Source organism: Schistosoma haematobium, chromosome 4 (genome assembly GCF_000699445.3).
Source record: "Schistosoma haematobium chromosome 4, whole genome shotgun sequence".
Lineage (NCBI taxonomy): Eukaryota > Metazoa > Platyhelminthes > Trematoda > Strigeidida > Schistosomatidae > Schistosoma > Schistosoma haematobium.
Window position 1 is genome coordinate 4534215 of NC_067199.1, and position 22298 is coordinate 4556512.

At 34.3% G+C, this 22298-nt stretch overlaps 1 protein-coding gene across 1 annotated transcript in view; it reads right to left on the minus strand.

Moving 5' to 3' along the window:
• Nucleotides 1-354: 354 nt before the first annotated feature.
• The window catches only part of MS3_00010881 (uncharacterized protein), a gene marked incomplete at its 5' end in the record, with an annotated part of 31728 nt that continues 9784 nt past the window's right edge, over nt 355-22298 (minus strand). The window contains 4 exons of the mRNA XM_051219288.1: nt 355-1369; nt 5162-5272; nt 7915-8007; nt 14979-15154. Of these exons, the coding sequence (XP_051066003.1) occupies nt 1151-1369; nt 5162-5272; nt 7915-8007; nt 14979-15154 (599 nt within the window). The 3' untranslated portion in view covers nt 355-1150. The remainder of the gene's footprint in view (nt 1370-5161; nt 5273-7914; nt 8008-14978; nt 15155-22298) is intronic.

The following is a 22298-nucleotide window of genomic DNA, read 5'->3' on the forward strand; positions in this document are numbered from 1 at the left end:
GAACATAGTTACCCCACCCTTCTTGTGGGAAGGCAACATCGCTGTTATGCTGGTTGTCTGAAGGAAACACCTTACTGCCGTCACACCTCTGTACAGTGAGCAGTATGACTTCGCCTTCAGACCTTGGGTTTTTTGCTTTTAGTCTTACCGTTCTTCAACCGACCTGTCTGGCATGGTAGGACGTTGAAGAACGATTGTTCCAGCCAGTATAGTTCGATTGGTTCACCAAGATATGCAAGCCTGACCACTACGTCAAGGTAGCAACAACGGTTGTGATAGTGATCATCACTAAGTACCGTTACTCTATTAAAATTGTTTTCTTACTTTAAGTTCCCTTTTTTATAATAAGTGTAAATAATTTAAATAAGATTTTATTACACTGTGTTATAACATCATCACCATGCATTAAATTTACACAAACAAACAAACAAAAAACAGATTAAAAAGGAAATGTGTTATGTAATCATGCAAGAGATGTAATAAAAAAGGAAAAGTACCTGTCAGCCTATTTACAGTCAAAATGAATAAATAAATAAATAAAAGTAAAATCCTTTAAAATGGAAAAGCTTTTTTTGTATCCAACTCTGCGAATCGACTTGTCAAGATTCAAGAGGAAAAGTTGAAAATGTGCGCATGGATACATAATCATGAATTATTATTATTATTATTATTATTAGTAGTAGTAGTAGTAGAGGAGGAGGAGGAGGAGGAGGAGGAAACACTTTACAAAGTCTTTTCACTCTATGAGTATAAGTTAGTATGTCTCATTACATAATGTTCCGTATGGATTATTATAAAAATTATAATGATCATTTGTTTGAATACATTATATCGAATAGAAAATGAATACTAACCAGTCTTATTATAATTATTATGATTGGTAGTATTAATAGTAGTAGTAATAGTCGTAGTCGTACTATTAGTAGTATTAGCAGTATTATTATTATTAGTAGTGGTGGTGGTAGTGGTAGTAGTAGTAGTGGTGGTGATAGTGGTAGTATTAGTAGTAGCAGTAGTAGTAGTGGTGGTAGTAGTAGTAGTATTAGTAATAGTATTAGTAGTATTAGTAGTATCATTAGAATGATAAAAAATGAATATATATGTTAACAGAATTTGAAATATTACAATAATTTACAATCATTACATAATATTACTGTATACAAATAGTTTTTTTCTTTGGTAATGGAGGATTCAATGTAAATCCTTTTACACTATAATCATCCTCTGAATTCTCTATCCATTGTATATCAAGATTTCGATAATTTTGAAAAGAATCAGATAATTGATTATGAAATTTATCTGTTATACATCCATTACGTAATGTATTAGGCTTTGAATTGGTGGTATTTAATAATTTGACCAAATGACACTGATAGAATTATAGAGAATAAATACGATGACAATGATGAAAGGTAACACATCATTTTGTTATCGAACAAGTCAAGTTAAAGAATAATATATACAATCAATTATAAGATATACATATCAAATGGGATAGATGGTAAGTAAGTGTACTATGGTGTATGACACTTATAGTCGATATATAAGTAGTTCTTTGGTAGAATGTGAAAACCATAAGTTCAATACTTCATTTACAAATCCCCTATCAATCATCTTAAAATTCTTTCATTGCCATAATAATTACTCTCTGTCCCAGTTCTCTTTTATTCGATCTTTACAACTTCCTGATATTAGGCATTCCTTTTCTGATTGGTGTTATATACTACTTATGTCGACATAAGTAGCATACACCCCGCTAGTATGTATTTAATGTTAAGTGATTATATATAATAAATATCTTATTGTTTCTAAAGCTAATAAACCAATAGAAAAGAATGACCGTTGAACAATGACTGACTTAGAAAATGTGAACAAATAGTTTGAACGAATGCTGTTCTAGTTGTCGGTTTATACTGTTCATCAATCAGTCAATCAACCTAGTGACTAGGTTTAGTTGAAACATGAAACGGTGAGAAATTACAAACAAATGTCTTGTATTACTTGACTTTTTAATAGTTCGTTAAGTTGGTTTTACTCTTTGACCAATCTTATAAACAGTACAGATAAAATAACCTTTGTTTTAACTTGATAAATGCGATACCAAATTACTAAGCACAATTTCTATTCAACATGTATTCGCTGTTGCAAGAGACTGTAGCTTTGTACTGATTTATTACTAAAAAGTAACTAACGTCAAATGTTTCTAGACCTTAGTGATGGTCAAATTCTTTTGATTAGGTTGCAATGTGGTCATAAGCCAAGGTGAATTCATAACGCGTGCACATTGTTGAGATATTAAGTGTTTGGACGTCGATGGTGGAACACCCTATACCTAGGTTATGTGATAATAGGTACATTGTAGCGAAATGTATCTGTAATCTTGAGGGGACTGACAATCCGTAATGGATTTCTCTTTACATAACCCAGCTTCACAGACTGAGATGTTAACAATCAGTTATTGAGGTGGCAATAGATTCGATTACCGATAAGGATTAAACAAGGATGAAATCAATTTGTCTTTCAATCTCACCTAAGGCCAGTTACAGTTCAAATAGCCATGTGATAATGTCTCACTATGTGGAATTGTCTGATAATACTTCGAATCCTGTTGAAAGGATTGAATCTCAAACGTTTTAAGTTAGGCTGTTATGAAACCGAAGTCCAAAGTTTCCTGCCAATTTCCTTTAACTACAAAACATTGATTGAAGCGCTTTTTTGGTCTATACCCTTGGCATGGCAACGAAAATCAGCAAATTTTAATTGCACATGTGTAGATTTTTATACCTTTGATGTAAGATGACTAATGCCATATTTAAACCAAAAACTAGAAAATAAGTAAAGAGCTAAAAAATGTTCACATTAATCAAATGCTTATCTAATATGAATCTTAATAACTTCCCACGAATTTATTTTTTGAAGAATCTCTTCACTTATCAATCGGTTGTTTAACTTTGGACAAAATATGATGAATCATTTCCCCTAATAACGATCTGTTCATTTAATCATTGTTTAGTGTCGAACAATAATAAGTCTATCTGCATTAGATACATGTATTTACTTTTATTTGAGTTGTATCAACTACAATTCGATGAGGGGGGGGGAGAAGACGTCAACATCTGAGGGGAAGTATGGGATACAGTGGACAGCTGGGATGCAATTGGACGATCTAGACTTCGCAGACGATCTGGCTCTTCTATCGCACACGAACCAACAAATACAGAAGAAGACGACCAGTGTGGCAGCAGCCTCAGCAGCAGTAGGTCTCAACATACACATAGGGAAAAGCAAGATTCTCCGATACAACACAGCATGTAACAATCAAGTAACACTTGACGCAGAAGCTTTGGAGGATGTAAAAACATTTACATATCTGAAAAGCACCATTGATAAACACGGTCGATCTGATGCAAATCTGTTTCCAATCTCCAACGCACTATGTTCATTGGCCTTCCTCATTTCGTTTCCCTTCAGAATTCCGAGTTAGCACTTGCCTCCTGATGCAGTTTGATGATTGCCGTAATATATGTCCTATTCACTTTCAACGTCTTTTCCTAAATTCCTTTATGGCTGGAAGCTGGTTTGTCTTTTCCCACAGTAGGTTGTTGCTGATGACATCCTTACTTACTTACGCCTGTCACTTCTCGTGAAGGAGCATAGACCGCTCACTAGTGTTCGCAATCCAACCCTGTTCTGTACAGTTCTTTCCAGCTCCTTCCAGTTGTTATTCATCCTTTCCATATCTGTTCTTTGGCCTTCCTCTTTTCCGCTTTCCTTCGGGATTCTAAGTAAGAGCTTGCCTTGTTATGCAGTTTGATGATTTGCGTAATGTATGTCCTATCCATTTCCATTGTCTTTCCGAATTTCCTCTTCAGTTGGAAGCTGGTGTGTTCTCTCCCATAAAAAACTATTGCTGATGGTATCCGGCCAATGGATGTTGAGTATCTTACGTAGACAACTATTTATAAATGCTTGCACCTTCTTGATGATGGTTGTTGTAGTTCTCTAAGTTTCAGCTCCATACAGTAGAACTGCCTTGACGTTCATATTGAAGATTCTGACTTCGATATTGGTTGAGAGTTGTTTTGAGTTCCATTTTAGTGTCGCTTACTGTGTTAAGCCCATATAACTTATTCTAGCTTCTGGACAGACCAATCTATTCGTTCTTTTTGAGTCATATTTTGACCTTGTTAATTTTTCACTTTTTATATAAATGTATGTGTGCATACTGTATATCCTATTCATCACATGTCTGTAGCGTATTTTTGTGTGACTATAAATATTGATTCACGATTGATTAAAAGGATTTGGCTTCCTCGCCATCTTGTTTCACTTCACTCTCGTCTCTGAGCTTCCTTCGCTTCGTCCCTCTGATTATCTGTCACGATCAATGAGTATGAAAAATATGTGCATCCGAAAATCAATTCTCGTATTCGACTTATATATTTCCATTATTCACGGACGCGAGTTAAGTCGATAATTTTATATGAGGATAGGCGACATGTGTATTTCAATAACAATCATTCATACAATCTAATTAGAGTCAAATATAGGACCACTAAACCATATGTTCTTCATTTGTAGGAATGCGGCACTTAGGTATCTGAAGACTCAGTGATACCTTTCCGTTGTTCAATCAGAATAGATGAAGTAATGAGTGTGAAGCCAGAACGAAGACTCTTTATATGGATTTCAGATAACAGTCTCTTATATGTTGTTAAACTAATTGATAGAGAAAAAAAGTAGGAAAGTTTTGGGTTGTTGTCATTGTCTCCTTGTCATTTCTGCCTAGGCTCTTGCCATTGACTAAAACACTAACGAAGTAAAAGATGAATAATATCGAACGCTTTTTGATTATCTTCAGAAAACCAAACATTCAGATATTAGTAATGGCTTGTGATCTTAAAACCTAATTAAATAGCCAGCGTTAGATTGAAAGATCAATAATCTCGTTTTTTGGTATCTTAGCACAACGGTAATGATGACGACGTGTTATATCTATTCTCATGCAACTGTCTATGGTTGGTATAAATCAATAACCCAATAACTTTAGACCACTGAAAACGTTTGTTATACGGATAAATTCTAACCTTATTACATCCAGTTTTCATACTATCTATGTCAATAATATTTAAAAACAAAACTAAAAAGGAGTAATTTTTACCTTGAAATTTTCATGCCGAAAAATAAATTTAGATTCACGACCAAATAGTTCATCTTCAGCAAATTTACATTCTTGTAAACAATAACAAATTACAATTGTAGATAGTATATGCTACAGAATAGAAAGAACAATGTAAGGTAAAGTGAATTATAGCTAACAAGGGAAACTAAGACTATCATTATGTTATATTTGATACTTAACTTCTGAATTTATCTACACTTTGTAGTATCAATGATCAAAATGGAACTCAGAAACATAAGAAACTGGTAATGTGCCACCGTTCACCATTGTCTTCAGTGATTTACTATCTCACAATAGACCTAGTTGAAGTTAGACATTAACACCACCGGATGTCGGCATAATGGTCTAGAGGTTTAGCCTTCGCACTCGAGACCGACAGGTCCTGAGTTCGAATCCCGAGAGCGGGATCGTGGATGTACACTGCTGAAGAGTCCCATACTATGACGTAACGACCATCCGGTGCTTCTGAGTTTTCCATGGTGGTCTAGCTTTAGTTGACTCATGAATCCAACTATTGAATTACTACAATGTCCACAAAAACCCCTTCTGTTAAAAAACTGCTAATGTGCTGTTCAACGAGTTAATGACTCCGTTTAACCATTAACTTATTAAATGGGTATGATGTTTTTAAAGAAAATCTCTGCAATATTATTCATAATCTATCTATTCTTATTAACTTTTGATATAGTGACTTAATCGAATCAGTATGTACAGTGGTGCACTTATAACAACTAAATGATAATCAAAATTCATTCCTGAATATCAATAACCAACCAACTCAAACACTCACTAAGATAAATATTGCCTAGTAGTGAAATCCATGACGCACGTTTCATCTTATTTGGGACTCGTCCTATGGATATGCCTACATCCCAGAATCCTGGAATTCACTCCAAGTCTCTAACCCAGTACCATTCAATTGGAACATCATTGCGTTATCTACTTAGTTAAAGTAATTATTTAAACTGTTTTGTACATTGTATTTCAATTTGCTAGTGGAAGTTATTTGATTTAAAACATCTTCAAATCGTTTTGCTTAAACAATAAAGCACATGTGTATGCAATACTTATTTGAAATTAATATCCATAATTAAATCATTTAATTCAACTGATAGTTATGAAATGGACATTGTTAGATCAAGTGTATATTAAGAATTTATAAAGAAAATGGATAATTTTATGTTTATAGGGGTGTTGATACTAAAACTACTAGCTATCTGTAACACCAGAATAACAGTCATCTTACTTACTTACTTACGCCTGTTACTCCCAATGGAGCATAGGCCGCCGACCAGCATTCTCCAACCAACTCTGTCCTGGGCCTTCTTTTCTAGTTCCATCCAATTCTTGTTCATTTCTCTCATGTCTATTTCCATTTCTCGGCGTAATGTGTTCTTTGGTCTTCCTCTTTTCCTTTGACCTTCAGGATTCCATGTGAGGACTTGTCTTGTGACGCAGTTGGGTGCTTTCCTCAATGTGTTTCCAATCCACTTCCAGTACTTCTTCCTGATTTCTTCCACCGCTGCGATCTGGTTTGTTCTCTCCCACAGTACGTTGTTGCTAATAGTGTCCGGCCAATGGATCTGAAGTATTCTGCGTAGACAATTGTTAATAAACACCTGTATCTTGTGGATGATGGCTTTCGTAGTTCTCCAGGTTTCTGCCCCATACAGTAGAACTGTCTTGACATTTGTATTGAAAATCCTGACCTTGGTGTTGGTTGACAGTTGCTTTGAGTTCCAGATGTTCCTCAGTTGTAAATATGCTGCTCTTGCTTTGCCGATCCGCGTCTTCACATCTGCATCAGATCCACCCTGTTCATCAATGATGCTGCTCAAATATGTAAAGGTTTTTACATCTTCCAAATCTTCCCGTCAATTGTGATTGGATTGGTACAGCCATCTTAGAATTTCATATTTCTCATGGAACTACTAAACTAAAATATCTAATTAAGGTTTAAATTTTATTCCATTGAAATGTTTCAATCGTCGATGTTTCATTTTCTTCTTTTAATGACTGAACTCTGTGTTGTCTCCTTTAGAATATCAATATAGGGTTGTGGAGATTATTATGTTTTTCATTGAGATCAGGAACCGATTAATGTTAGACTACCTTTGAAAACCTGTAAGCACTGGACGGCCGTCTCGTCCTATTGTGGGACTTCTCAATAGTGCTCATCCACGATCCCGTTCGTGAGACTAGCTTTGTGAGAAGCCGTGACCAGTGGAGCTAATCCATGTTGGATAGAGACAGGTATCTACTTCAGTTCAATGGAAGACGGTCGCGCAATTTCGCAGATTCATTGAGGTTAGACAATAACACTGTTGGATTCCGGCCGGCTCAGCGGTTTGGAGATTAGGCGTCCGCGCACGAAACTGGAGGCCACAGGTTCGAATCCCGCGAACGAGATCGTGGATACACGCTGCTGAGGAGTCCCACAATAGGACGAAACGATCGTCCTTTAGAATACTCAACACCTTACCTTTAAGCTTAATTTCTATAATGACTAATATATCCGTTTACCATTCAACACAGTTTCTAAAGTATTCAAAATGAATCATTAATTAGGTATACATCAACTTAACTATTATAACTGTCCGAAAGTGAAATTATTACATAATCACCTCATTTTCAATTAAAAGAAATAATTTATGATTGTAGACATTTTTATATTCAGTAGTTTTAAGTAGTTTATCACACACAAAACAAACTAATATAAGAGCATTACTTACTTGTAAAGTGGCAAGTATAACACTTGAAATAAAATAACAAAATACAAATGAGATAATTGCTATGATAGGAAATGCAATTAATGTTGGCGGTCTCTAAAAAATTAAAACAAAATTCAATTCAATGAAATAAAATGTATACAAAACAAAAAACTTCATCGTTTTACCACTTATGAAATGAAGAAAATAAAAGTTGATGAGTCACTGTTATAATTATATATATAAAACGAAATATTTCAGGATGGAAATAAATACATTTATAGCTTGAATGGTTAAGATCATGAGTCAATTGAAGCTAGACCATCATAGAAAACTTGGAAGTACTGGACGGTCATTTCGTCTTATTGTGGGACTCCTCAGCAATGCGCATCTACGATCCCACCTTGCGAGATTCAAACCCGGGACCTATCGGAATCGCGCGTGAGCGCTTAACCATTAGATCACTGAGCTGTACGGCATCCGACGGTGTTAATGTCTAACTTCAACTAATTCACTAAATTGAGTAACATATCCACCATTGTCTTCAGTGAATTACTACCTCACAACAGACCTGGTTGAACTCCACTGGTCACAGCTTCTCACATTATAATTATCAGAAAGGAGTTTTATAGAGATTGTAGTAATTTAATAGTTAAATTCATGAGTTAATTAAGGCTAGACTACCGTGGAAAACGTGAAAGCGCCAAACGGTCATTTCGTCATAGTATGGGACTTTTTTGCAGTGTACATCCACGATACTCTTTGCAGGATTCGAACTCAGGACCTGTCGGTCTCGCGCACAAACGGTAAACCTTTAGACCATTGTACCGGCATCCGTTGGTGTTAATATCTAACTTCAACCAATCCACCAGCATTTTGCCACCGTCAGTTACTATCTCGCAGCGGACTAGGTTGAACTCGAATGGTCACTTGAAATGCCGTCATATATAATGATGAAATCAAACAGAATTTCTTACTTGTCATCGTTTATTTGTGTATCAGAATTTGTTCAAATAAAAAAATACTTAACTTAGTCATATCTTTAACTAAATCACAGATTCTATGATCAAAATAGGGTTTTACCAGTGGGATAGAAATCTAATTAAAGTATATAAATACAATTACTAATCATATGTATGTTGATTGTTGAGAAAGTTACGTATTATGTAACGTCACTAAGAGTTATATCAATGGATTTGTCCATTAAAATCTCGCTTGTTATATCACCCTTAGAAAAATACAAGTCTTAGGTATAGAGTTGTTCATTTTTAGAACTGTAAAAATCTGCATCTTGTTTATTAAGTTCATTTATAAATTTCTTTTTTGAAATAACTAAGATATTCATTTTGTAGTACAATCACATTTATGGAGTTTTGTTCTTTGAGCTGGATGATTTAGTCATAAAGCCTTCATTGTTCTTCTGAACAACATCATCAGTATATACTTTAGGTAGAAGTGCTGAATATTTTATAGACAAACTTACCATCTTTTACTACTTATTATTTACTTCAAGATGTTATATCTAGAGCTTAGATTTTTAGCATACCGCGTACAACTAAAGTACTCGAATGCTAGAACTCTCCAAGTGAGAAGATAAAAGACAAGTGAAAGAAATGCTATTTGAAAACAGTGTCAATTATGGTACAAAACTATCAGGTATTTATAGTTTGTTTTCTTTTAGTAAAAACCTAATCATCATTATAGTCCTCCAGTCCGCATCTGTTCAATAGGGAAGCTATGCATAGAGATTCTTGAATATTCTTCCAAAAGTTGATCAAATGAAATATCTCCTGCTCTTTCTTTTAGAACTTCTTCAAGTTCACTCGTCGGTCATCTTCACAACAAAAAAAGCGGGGTCATGGATGCGTACTGCTGAGGAGTCCCGCAATAGGACAAAACGGCCGTCCAGTGTTTCCAGGTTTCCAAAGGTGTTCTAGCTTCAATTGACTCATAATCTCAACTGTTGAAATTACTACAATCTCCACAAAAGCTCTTCTGATACTAATCAACATATACACACTAGTGACTGGTTTCAAGATGTATATCCTGGAGTTCTAGTGAGAAGCAGTGACCAGTCGAGTTCAACCGGGTCAGTTGTAAAATAGTAACTGACTGAAGACAATAGTGGATGTGTCACTCAATTTCGTGGATTAGTTGAAGTTAGGCATTAACACCGTTGGATACCGGCTGGCTCAATGGTCTAGTTGGTTAAGTGCCTGGCGCAAGACTGATAGGTCCTGAGTTCGAATGTTGCGAAGCGGGGTCGTGAATGTGCACTGCTGAGGAGTTCCACAATAGGACGAGTAGGCCGTCCAGTGCTTTCAGGTTTTCTATGGCGGTTTAGCTTCAAATGACTCATAATCTCAATTGTTGATATATCTTTTATTGTTATTCAATTATCAGATTAACTTTTAATAAGGAATAACAATCAGTAGGCTATAGAATATTCCATTCAATTACTACTGTTATAACTTGTACAAAGTATTTAAAACTACAATTTTTATAGACATGTGATTACTTCATTTCATTCAATTCACAAATTAATTAAATAATGATTAATTATGTAACTGATAAAATACAAAAATCTTGGACGATTTTTCTTCCCTTTCTTTCTTCCTTCTTCTTCTTCTTCTGAACTTCATTATAGAATATGATTAATTAGTTATTTTGAAATAAATTAATTTATTTATAAAACAACAATGTAGAATAATTAGATAAGATCAGTTTAGTGGTTGTGGAGATTGTTAAGCTTTTGATTGAAATCATGAATCGATTGATGTTAGACTACCATTGAAAACCTGGAAGCACTGGACAGCCGTTTCATTCTATTGTGGGACTCCTCAGAAGTGCGCATCCACGATCCCGCTTACCGGGATTCGAACCCAATAGTGGTCTAACATCAATCGGTTCATGATTTCTATCAAGAATTAGATAAAAACATTGTTAGCTATCGACTAAATGATTTAGAGGTTAAGTATTTGTGCGCACGCGAATTGATAGCTTCTGAGTTTGAATCCTACGATCAGATGTACACTATTCAGGAGTTCCATACTAGAATAAAACAACTAACTATCGAATGCCTTCAAGTTATCCATGATAATCTAATTCCAATTACCTCATGAATTCAACTAATAAATTACCACAACACCCCCCCTTCTGATAATAACTTTGAATGTTTACTTCCTAAAATAGTAATAATAATAATAATAATAATAATAATAATAAATGTTTACATCTAATTCAATGATAATTGCTAACTGTTATTTTGTACAACTTTGTTTATATTTATATATATATATATATCTCTGTTGTGATGACATATTTTATATTTTTTTAAATTTTTTTTTTCGAATAGTTAAATTCGTTTCTTTTCTTGTTCTGCCCGCGCTATTTATTTTATGTTCAATTTTCAAGTTGTTTCTTCCCCCTGATGTGATCAATGGTAATATGAATATTATTAATGATAATAATAATAAGAGGCAGCTGTAGGGAATGAAAGGTATTGTTCATTTGTATACATCATGTGGTATTATGATAAATATATGAATAGGTTGAATGGGGGAACAATAGTTAATGGTAATAATAATAATAATAATAATAATAATAATATTATTATTATTATTATTATTACAAATTCTCTGTATCTAAAATGGTAATGACATAACATAGTTACTTCTTATCATATAACCACTCCCCCACCCCCCAAAAGAACCTGTCATTCACGTTAGAAACCAAGCAATATATGACAAATAGTTAAATATTGACAACTAGAGTTAAACAGAAGGGAAATTATAGAGAAATATAGAGAAGAAAAAAAAAGAAGGAGAACAATTAATAATCGAAAGAAAAAAAAACACAACAGATTGTTGAATAAATGTGTTAATTGTATGTTCTAATTGTGATCCTATGAATAAATTCAATTCATATTTGATCAACTTATCAGTTGATTTTTATTTATTCAAAGATTTAGCGTTTTTGAAGGATTGATAGTGTTGGTTACTATGTTAAGCCTATAATATAACTTATTCTAGATTTTGGACAAGCCAATTTATCCATTGTTCTTAAACGACATTTTGATCTTGTTAATTATTCCACTTATCAACCTTGAGTGTTTTTTTATATGAGCGTGTGTGAGTGTGTACACTGCTTATCCTATTCACTACATGTAACTTATTTTTATCTGGCTATAAATATTGATTAACGCTTGATTAAAAGGAGTTGGTTCACATGCCTTCTCCACTGAGCATTGTTGTGTTTTGTTCCTTTGATCGTCTGCTTGAATCAATGATTGTACAATATACATATATATCAATAACGCGGGTTAAATCGATGAAATATACGAGGATCACCGACATGTGTACATTCATACAATCCAAATGGAGTCAGATATCAGGTCATTATAGATTCATTTAATGATCATATAATTTTTGACATGATAAATTGATATCAGTTGAAGAATAACTTAAAACAAGACTGTACTTGTTATGTTCTCACTCACAAATCCTCATTGGAAAGAACATAGACTCTTCAGTTCAATAGTGTATTAGATGGCTGAACGTCAGTGTTAGATACATTTTTTAGATTTTATGAGACTTATAATGTCGTCAGATTTTTTTCTTGAATTGTTGTCTTACTACTGAATAAGATGATTTGATGAACCACATCATTGTATTATAACTTGAAGAAATCCATCTCAACATTAGTCGTCATATATATTTAGCATAAAAGATTATGTGAAGGAAAGAAATACACAAGTACTTTGTAAGCATTTGTTAACCATTTTCTTTCAACTACCAACCAGGCTTAAATTCACTTAGTGTTTGTTTATTTGTATCTTTCCATTGTTATTTATGACCTAAAGCATTCTAGTATGGAACTCCTCAGCAGTGCGCATCCACAGTCCCGCTCCGCGAGATTCTAGGATGAAACGGTCGTCCAGTGCTTTCAGATATTCCATGGTGGTCTAGCTTCAATCTCCGAAAAATCCCTTTCTCACTATGTATAATCTTTAATCCTTGTCAAAATATTGATAATTCTGTATTGCTATCTTCAAAAGTCAATATCTCATACCGATTTCTTATGTCATTAATATAATTGTTTCCATATTGATTAGCCTAGTTTAATCCATAATATCATGTTTTAGAGTGTATTTTTTTGTTGTAATATATTCTACCTTCTTTGATCAAAGTAATAGAGAGATTGTAGCTAATGAGATTAAATTTCTATTGCCCAAAGGTACATTTCAAATCTGGTTATACGAATATGATAAGATTAGTATTATGTAATAGGTTAGTTATCAATAGATATTCATTAATCGAACGATTATTCACAAGATTTCACTTCACATTTTTAAGAATGGTGTCCAACGTTTTGAGCGGATAAAACGCGTAACCTTTGAGTGATCAATATATTTGAATCAGTCATTCAGTCAGCTACAACGTAGGACTAGGCACATATATGCATCGGTCCAATTTGCCATATCTCATTAACACAACAAGATGAACACCGAATTCATGAAAGTAGTTATAACAATCGTAGTAATGTATAAATGAAAGATTGTGTATAAGGATATAATACAGGAAGAAAGAATTAGTTGGTAGAAAGAAAGATATAAAGCAATTTTAATCTGATAGTTTAAGGGAAGAAAGAGAGTGTATACACTGACGCCATTGTGATCGATCCTGAGCAATGTCATCCAGAGTCTCCAACCATTGGTTACGATATTCACATGCACCCCAACCAAGCAGTCTGCATCTACCAACATGGCTCAGATTCTAATGTTTCAGTCAAGGAGGCCTGTTGACCGATTTGACTTGTGGTGCGTACGTTGAAGGCTCCAATGTGTAGTTTGGAGCGAGGGTTCAGTAGACATGGGACAGTATTCTGCGCACTAGAATCGTTGGCTATAGTGACACTTAAGGAGGAAGGCAGCATTGCTGTTATGTTGATTGTCTGAAGGAAACACTTTACTGCCGTCAAACCTCTGTACAGTCAACAGTATGACTTCGCCATCGCACCTTGGATTTGCTGCTTTTAGTCTTACCATTCTTCAACCGACCTGGCTGGCATGGTAGGACCTTGAGGAACGATTGTTCCAGCCGGTATAGCTCGACTGGTTCATCACAGCAGTCGCTCAATTGATTCGATGATTCGTTCATCTCACTACGTAATACATATATACATTTTGATCCTGTTCATTGACTTGCTCATTCGACTCACACGCTTAATCGCTCACTTACTTGCCCGCTTGCTTTTCAGAACTACTCTTTCATGTTTGTTTAACGTACCTGTAATTTTGGTGATCTGTGCGTGATGCAATAATAAACGTAATCAACACTTCGTATTCATCTTCTGTTTAATACACTGTTGAGGCGTTATCAAGTGACGGTTATTAGGACGAATTGTATACAAAGTTTAAGGATTATATTGAATACCGACGACCACACTATACATTAAATACATTATTTGCACATCTTTTATTAGTTCTCCTTTACATACCTCATAATTCATCCAATTCTGTTTTTATTCTGTAGGGCCAGTGAAATATCACTGAGCCCTAACAAAATCATCATGCAGTTAAGTCACTGAATATCGATCAGATCATCGATCATTGTCAAGGTTAAGGACAATCAACGCGCATCAGTTAATCGTACGCTATGGACTGGCCCATGCAACGGTGGTCATACTTTCGCTTGTATCTACTTTAAATAATATATTTCTGTAATAACGTCCTTTGTGTTGTACATTCTTCAGAGTATCTCTAGTATCTTAATATATCGATGGGGGTAATCCACGTAACGTGTTGCCCAAGAGGTGTGACTTCAACGTTAGTTGATTCGTCATACCATTCCCATCTAACTCTAATCGGCCCATAATCATTTGACATTGATCATCTACATTGGTGATCTATAATTCGAATTTCTCTCTGTTACCCTTTCTATTCTCTTTAATTACATCTTCTCAGTTTTCTACTATCAGGCATTCTACTTCTGATACTACTTATATCTATCAACATATAAAACATACACCACATTATTATTATCAATGTTAATAACAAACAAACAGATAAAAAAGTGTTTAATTCTTACCAGAGAGAAGTAAATTAATCCAAACATTGTTGCTATAGCTGAACTAGCTAATTTAGCTAATGTTAGTAAAACTTCTGACCATCGAATTAATTCTATTATATTATTTAATGATTGAATAGTTACTAAACTAGAATTTAATTGTTTCCATGATTTGTAAAATGATTGTTTTTCAATAACTAAATAGAAGAGAATTAAAAGAAAATATTTTAAAAAAAAGAAAGAAAATAAGAGAAAAATAATTTTGAAATATTTTGGTTATGAAATAGGCATTTATATAATATTGTGGTGTGTGATTAGTCCCAGAGTGAACATCAACTCTGAGATGTAGGTATATTCAGCTAACGAGTCCCGAATAGGACGAAACGCGTGTCCTGGATTCCACTACTATCCACTATCTATCTTTGTTTATAATACAACAAATTTGCTTGAACGTTTCAACGAAGCCAACCCAAATATCCATTTTACTATAGAACATGAAAATGAAAACAAGTTCCATTTTCTGAGTATAGCTGTAAAACAAAGGAAGGATGACAGAACTCAACGTTCGATTTATAGGAAAGACACCTGGATACCGGTGTGGTGTGTGCTACTTATACTGACATAAACACTAGATGATGATAGTCATGAACAGAATGTCTGGCAGTAGAGAGACAAGAGGATCGAACAGTAATGGACAATGAAGTCTGAGTCATTTTGAGACAGTTGGTGGACATTTTGCAAATTACGTGTTTACTATATGATTGTTAGATTTTATTAACAAGTCCTGTACTTTTGTGTTAAATACATTCGATTATCTCCACCCGTGTTCGGTTCACTATAATATTACCATTGTGGGTTAGAGTGATTTTATATCGATTTTCAGGAGAACTAGATACCATCCAGATTTTCATGTGTGTTAAGTCCCTGATTGGCGGTCACAAGTTATAACAATTGGCGACAGGTTTTTTTAAATATATATATACGATCCACAGTCAGCTTGTATTTGAACGAAACTCAGTTTAATTATTTCGAGCAATCAGCATCCAGATTTATCATCGGTTTTCCTTTGGAAGACATTGGTTTTTAATTCATCATACAGTATTTTTTTATTACCGATGCTGATTCAAAAAATGACTCTCCCTTCCGATCGATTACAGATGCTGTTTGAGAGACAGTTGTAGTTCTTGGTCAAATTACTCACACAGCTGCGGAATTACTCATGCTTTGGAGATGTGACGGAAGTTGGTGGATTAATTTCTCAATTGAGCATAGAGCTGGAAAATGATTGCAGTCTTCAGCCAGCATTCTGACATTCTCCCTTTACCAGTATCAGAATTCAAACGACTGTTAATCATGTGTACAAAAAATGTTCAGTTTCAGTTCAATAATGTCATATACCGACAAACTGATAGTGTAGCAATGAGAAGTCAATTAGGTCATGTCCTAGCAGATATTTACATAGCTAACCTCGAAAAAACCAAGCTCAAAGGAGCGATTGATGAAATGACGTATTATTCAATGTATGTTGATGATACATTCATTGTATGTAATAATCAAAAACATACGACAAATCTAATTCACTTGGTATTGTTTTACTTGAATCTTCTCATTGATGTTTAGGACTGAAATTGATCGGTCTCTTATTGACATATGTGCATACTGTGCGTATTGCCTCGATATTGCATTAATTTACAAGCATTCTAAGCAAAGATGGATAGTGGCTAGAAGTGGTACTGAGTCCCAGAGTGAACATCAACTCTGAGATGTAGGTATATTCAGCTAACGAGTCCCGAATAGGACGAAACGCGTGTCCTGGATTCCACTGCTATCCACTACCCATCTTCATTTATAATACAACAAATTTGCTTGAACGTTTCAACGAAGCCAACCCAAATATCCATTTTACTATAGAACATGAAAATGAAAACAAGTTCCATTTTCTGAGTATAGCTGTAAAACAAAGGAAGGATGACAGAATTCAACGTTTGGTTTATAGGAAAGACACATGGAATGGGATTTATCTCGATTCCAATAGCTTTTGTTCAATCAGTTAGAAAACACTGCTTCTTCACAGAACAGAAAGAATATGTACTGCAGATACAATAGAAGAGGAATCAATGAATGTTAAATAAGAACAACGGATATCCACTGAAATTTACTGAGAAATATACAAAACTCAATAAAACTACAGTCAATAAAAAACGTATTTTTATTTAACTTAAATGCAAAGGCAATGATGTCACAGGGTCAATCAATATGAGACTCTAAACTGCATTAACACGAACTTATCCTGCAGCTAAACAGATTGTCCAGTCCAAACCAACATGTTCTCTAACATAAGCAATGGTCGGTAGGTATACCTTACATGGTACTACCAACTCTGTATATAATTTTAAATGTATCTGCCAAAGTAGTTACATCGGTAGAATGGAAATGAGAGCTTACGTCCGATTAAAATAACATATCGCTAAATGTCTTAGGTCAAGTGGATTAAAAGCATTCAGTAGTGCCACCTCAAGACAATTAGGAACTTCTGAAATAATTGTTAATAACAAAATTACTTCAATAAATCTGACGCAAACATAAAGATGGGAAGACAAAAGAGGGAAAAACTGAAAATCATCTATGAAAACAACTGTCTCAACTTTGAAAGATCTTATGCCGAACAATTAGCAACCCTATTCGTCTTTGACTTCAAGAATACCATTTAATTGTCAAGTGTCCCGACATACATTTACTTGTAAAGATGCATATCGATAACTGTTGACACCGGTTTGACTAGAAAAACAGTTAGATATTGGATTAATGTGCTTGATTTTCAGAATCAACACTAATAGTGGGATGAAAGTGGATCAAGATAACTAGTAACAAATAGGACAAAATCAACTTTTTTGAGTTCCACTCCTAGCTGAAATTCATATTTCCCAATAACCTGCTTAATCTATGGTGGAGTTAGTCTGGAGTTTGATATAATCATCATTCCAATCTGACTTATCCTCTTAGTTGATTGTCTTCTTCACACGATACTGTCTTGACATTAGTTAGTAATGAAGCTTCGCTCGACCATTTCCTGCCACTAAATGTTTCTTCAGTGGATAGAGTTGGGCATCGGTAGAAATATATTTGTGTAGTTTAGTGACTTGGTAACTAATAAGTCTACCTTCAAGACTTCTCTGAAGTAACAAAGTTATTATTCGTACAAATGAGCATTTTCAAATATAACAATACAATTATTATCCTATTTACATAAATAGCCAGTAATAGAATTGTATTGTGGTGTGTGCTACTTATATTGACATAAGTAGTATATGATGTTAGTCGTGAACTGAAGGTCTGACAGCAGAGAGAAAAGAGGATGGAACAGTAAAGAATGAGAACAGAATGCAATTGGTATGCAAGTGCAAGAACAATGAAGTCTGAGTCATTTTGAGACAGTTGGTGGACATTTTGCAAATTGAGCATTTACCTTATGATTGTTAGATTTTAATAACAAGTCCTGTAATTTTATGCTAAGTACATGCAATTGTCCCCACCCGTGTTTTGTTCACTACAGTATGATCAAGGTATCAACACTGAATATCTTTGTCTGAACATCAGTTTACATATATGGTGCATTATATAGACTGTGAAGTTATTCAGTTTCATCAACATTGGGTCAAGATTTAAATAGTTTCAATAAAAACTCTCTGAAATATTACCCTCATATAATCAATCTAATTATGTTTTTAAATTCACTTAGTATTGTTTACTTGAATCTTCCGATAGTTATTTAGGATTACAATTGATCAGTCTCTTATTGGCATATATACATCCTGTGTGGATTGCCCCGATATTGCCTAAACTCACAAGCATTATAAATAAAGGTCGGTAGTGGTTAGCAGTGGGATCCAGAAAGCGCGTTTCGTCCTATTCAGGACACGTCAGCTCGCGATACCTACATCTCAGATTTGATGTTCACTCCAGTACCTGAGCGAACCCAGCCTTTAAAACGAATGGTACTGGGTTCGAGTCCCGGAGTGAACATCAACTTTGAGATGCAAGTACATCCATCTGACAAGTCCCAAATAGGACGAAACACGCGTCCTAGATTCCAATGCTAGCCACTATCCATCTTTGTTTAAATATGTTTTTGTTATTCAATACAGTATCATGATTAGATGAATAATTAGATATTTCATTTGGAAATTACTAAATTTAGATAAGTCAAGTCCTAGTAACGTGATATACATTGATATACAGATTTGATTAATTATACAATCTTGTGATGTTATACTAAGACTATTCCCTCCTTATTAAACGATTTAAATATCAGATCTTTACATTAATATACATAATTTTGATTTAGAGTGTTTTTGGAAAGTCATTTAATTCATAGATGGAATTTGTTCAAAATCAACCTCATTTGGGATATCATTCAAATTTTAGGAGCACTAGACTACTGTGTATAGATGTAGTGTTGGTTGCTATGTTATGCCCACATAGCTTATTATAGCTCCCAGACAGGTCAATCCATTCATTCTTGTAGAGTCACATTTTGACCTTGTTAATTATTTGTCTATCACCCTTGACTGTTTTTACGTAAGCGTATGTGTGTGTATGTGCATTTCCTAACTTACTCATCACATATCTGTAATTTATTTTTGTTTGGCTAGAAATATCAATCGACGCTTGATTAAATGGAGTTGGCTCACTCTCCTCCTCCACTGAGCGTCAATTAGTTTCGCTTCTCTCTTTCCTCGGCGCTCCCACCGTTGTGATTCTGCTTGTCTGTTTTCAGATCAACAATTGTATGAAATACATAGATTCGAAAGTCATTCTCGTATTTGACTTATTTCATTCCATCATTCACTAACGCGATTTAAGTTGATAATTCTATGCAAGGATTGGAGATATGTATATTTCAATAATAATAATCCTATAATCCAAACGGAGTAAGATCTCGGTCTACTACATAGGATTCCTCATCAATATAGATCCGAGATTACTTACTAACTTAATTTCGCCTGTTACTCCTCGTGGAGGAGTATAGGCCGCCTACCAGCACTCTCCATCTAAGATTATTAAATAATCATTACATTTTAAAATAAATGTAACACTATATATTTAATTACTTTAAAAGTCATATTTAAAAAAATGGGTCATACTAAAATGAGAAATGATTAATATTGGTCACGAACCAAGTACAAATGATGAACAATCGAAGAATAAGTTAAAATTCAAAGTTTCCTCTGTTTAGTCTAAATCACTTCAAAATTATGTAAAACAACAAATTCCAAAGTAAATTGTGTAAACACCATGTTATTATTGAGATCATGAACCGATTGATGTAAGACCACCATTGAAAACCTGGAAGCACTGAAAGGCCGTTTCTTCCTATTGAGGAGTCACACAATAGGACGAAACGACCGTCCAATGCTTCCAGGTTTTCAATGGTAGTCTAACATCAATTGGTTCATGATCTCAATCAAAAACTTAACAATCTCCATAACACCTAAATTGATCATGTTATTATCCAAAAAAAACTGACTATAATCTCTAAACTATCCTCACTATGAGATCTAAAGATTTGAAGGTTCAATCTATCATATCGTACCCATTAGGGTGGATTATCATAGAATAATAATCTATAATGAAACAATTGATCAATATTCTCTCTAAATAATCTAGATCTCCCAGGTTTTCCATGATGGTCTGGCTTTAATTGACTCATGTGATCTCAACCATTGAAATTATTATAATATCCACAAAAACCCCTTCTGATATTCATCAACATATACTCACTAGTGACTGGCTTCAAGATGTAAATGCTGGAGTTCTAGTGAGAAGCAGTGGTCGATTTATTCCAATCTGATCTGTTGTGAGATAGTAACTCACTGAAGACAATAGTGGATGTGTCACTCAATTTCGTGGATTAGTTGAAGTTAGTTATTAACACCATTGGATGCCGATCGGCTCAGTGGTCTAGAAATTAAGCTCTCGCCCACTATACTGACAGGTTGGAATCTCGCAAAGTGGAATCGTGGATGTACACTGCTGAAGAGTCCTACAATAAGAAGAGTTGACCGTCCAATCCTTCCATGGTGATCTAACATCAACTAACTACTCATGATCTTAATCATAAAAATGTATGTATTTTTATTTCTAAGACATAAAATCTATCTTAATACAAATTATTATATACAGAAGGAGAGTTGGCATTTTGTAGACAATAAATATATGACGTCATAATTCAATATTTATTACTGAGAAATATACTACTTAAATGACTCTTTTCCATTTCCTTCTTTTTTCTACTCTTATCTCTAGACCAGTTTTGTTCATTGTAAAAGTTCGAAAAAACTAAAAAAAAAAGAAAATTAATGTAAACAAATCAGATTTTTCTCTCTTTAAAATTATTATCCAAATAGTTTTTCTTTTCTTTTCTTTACTTTTTTTCCGTACATTTTTAACTGAATAAAAAATTGGACACGTTCATCAATGAAATGCTTTAAGTTTAATGTTGAATGTATTATGTCATATGTCGTGAGGTACTAGTATTCGATCATAAATGTCTTGGAAGCATTGCCCGTATATCCTGGGATCATCGGATAAGTAAGGCAGTTGTTAGAAAATGGCTACTAGGTAAGAATGGGAAATCAATTGATTAAGTAGTTAGTCTTCAGTTGAGATGGCTAGGACGTGTGTTATGTATACCGGACAACCGACTGCCCCGACGTGCAATGTTTTATGATGTAGAAGTAAGTTGGAAGAAAGCTAGGGGTGGCCAGACCAAAACATAGCACGAATTCATGAAGTCACTGACAAGTGGACTGGGTCATATTGGTAGGTACAGACTACCTGGTTGGGATCCGCGAGTTGATAGCAACCGATGGTTAGAGATCTTGAATGACATGGCTCAAAATCATTTGCAGTGGTGTAGGTGTATTCACTCTTTGTGTTCTCCTAAATTTTAATCTTCTGACTTCTTCATGTGCTCTTATTTTTTTGCTTTCCAAACTAATTTCATTGGATTATACTCCTTGAATAACATCAAACCCTAATGCTTCCAACTACTCCTTATACTCCTAATAATTCTACAACTATGGGATTTGAATTGACAACTACATCTTTGTGTTAATGTGGTATGGCAACTCGAACTGACGTACGTACGTACGAAGTTCTACGTTGTTGCTGGCTGACTGACTGACTGATTGAGTTTGGAAAGTGAATAGAGAATTTCGAATAAATATGTAGTCAAATTATTCAGTGAGTGTATGTACAAACTTTGAGATGTATTAATTGAATTAAAGTATGTAGATCTGTTTGCTAAGGATATTGATGTAATACATTGTTTAAAAAGGG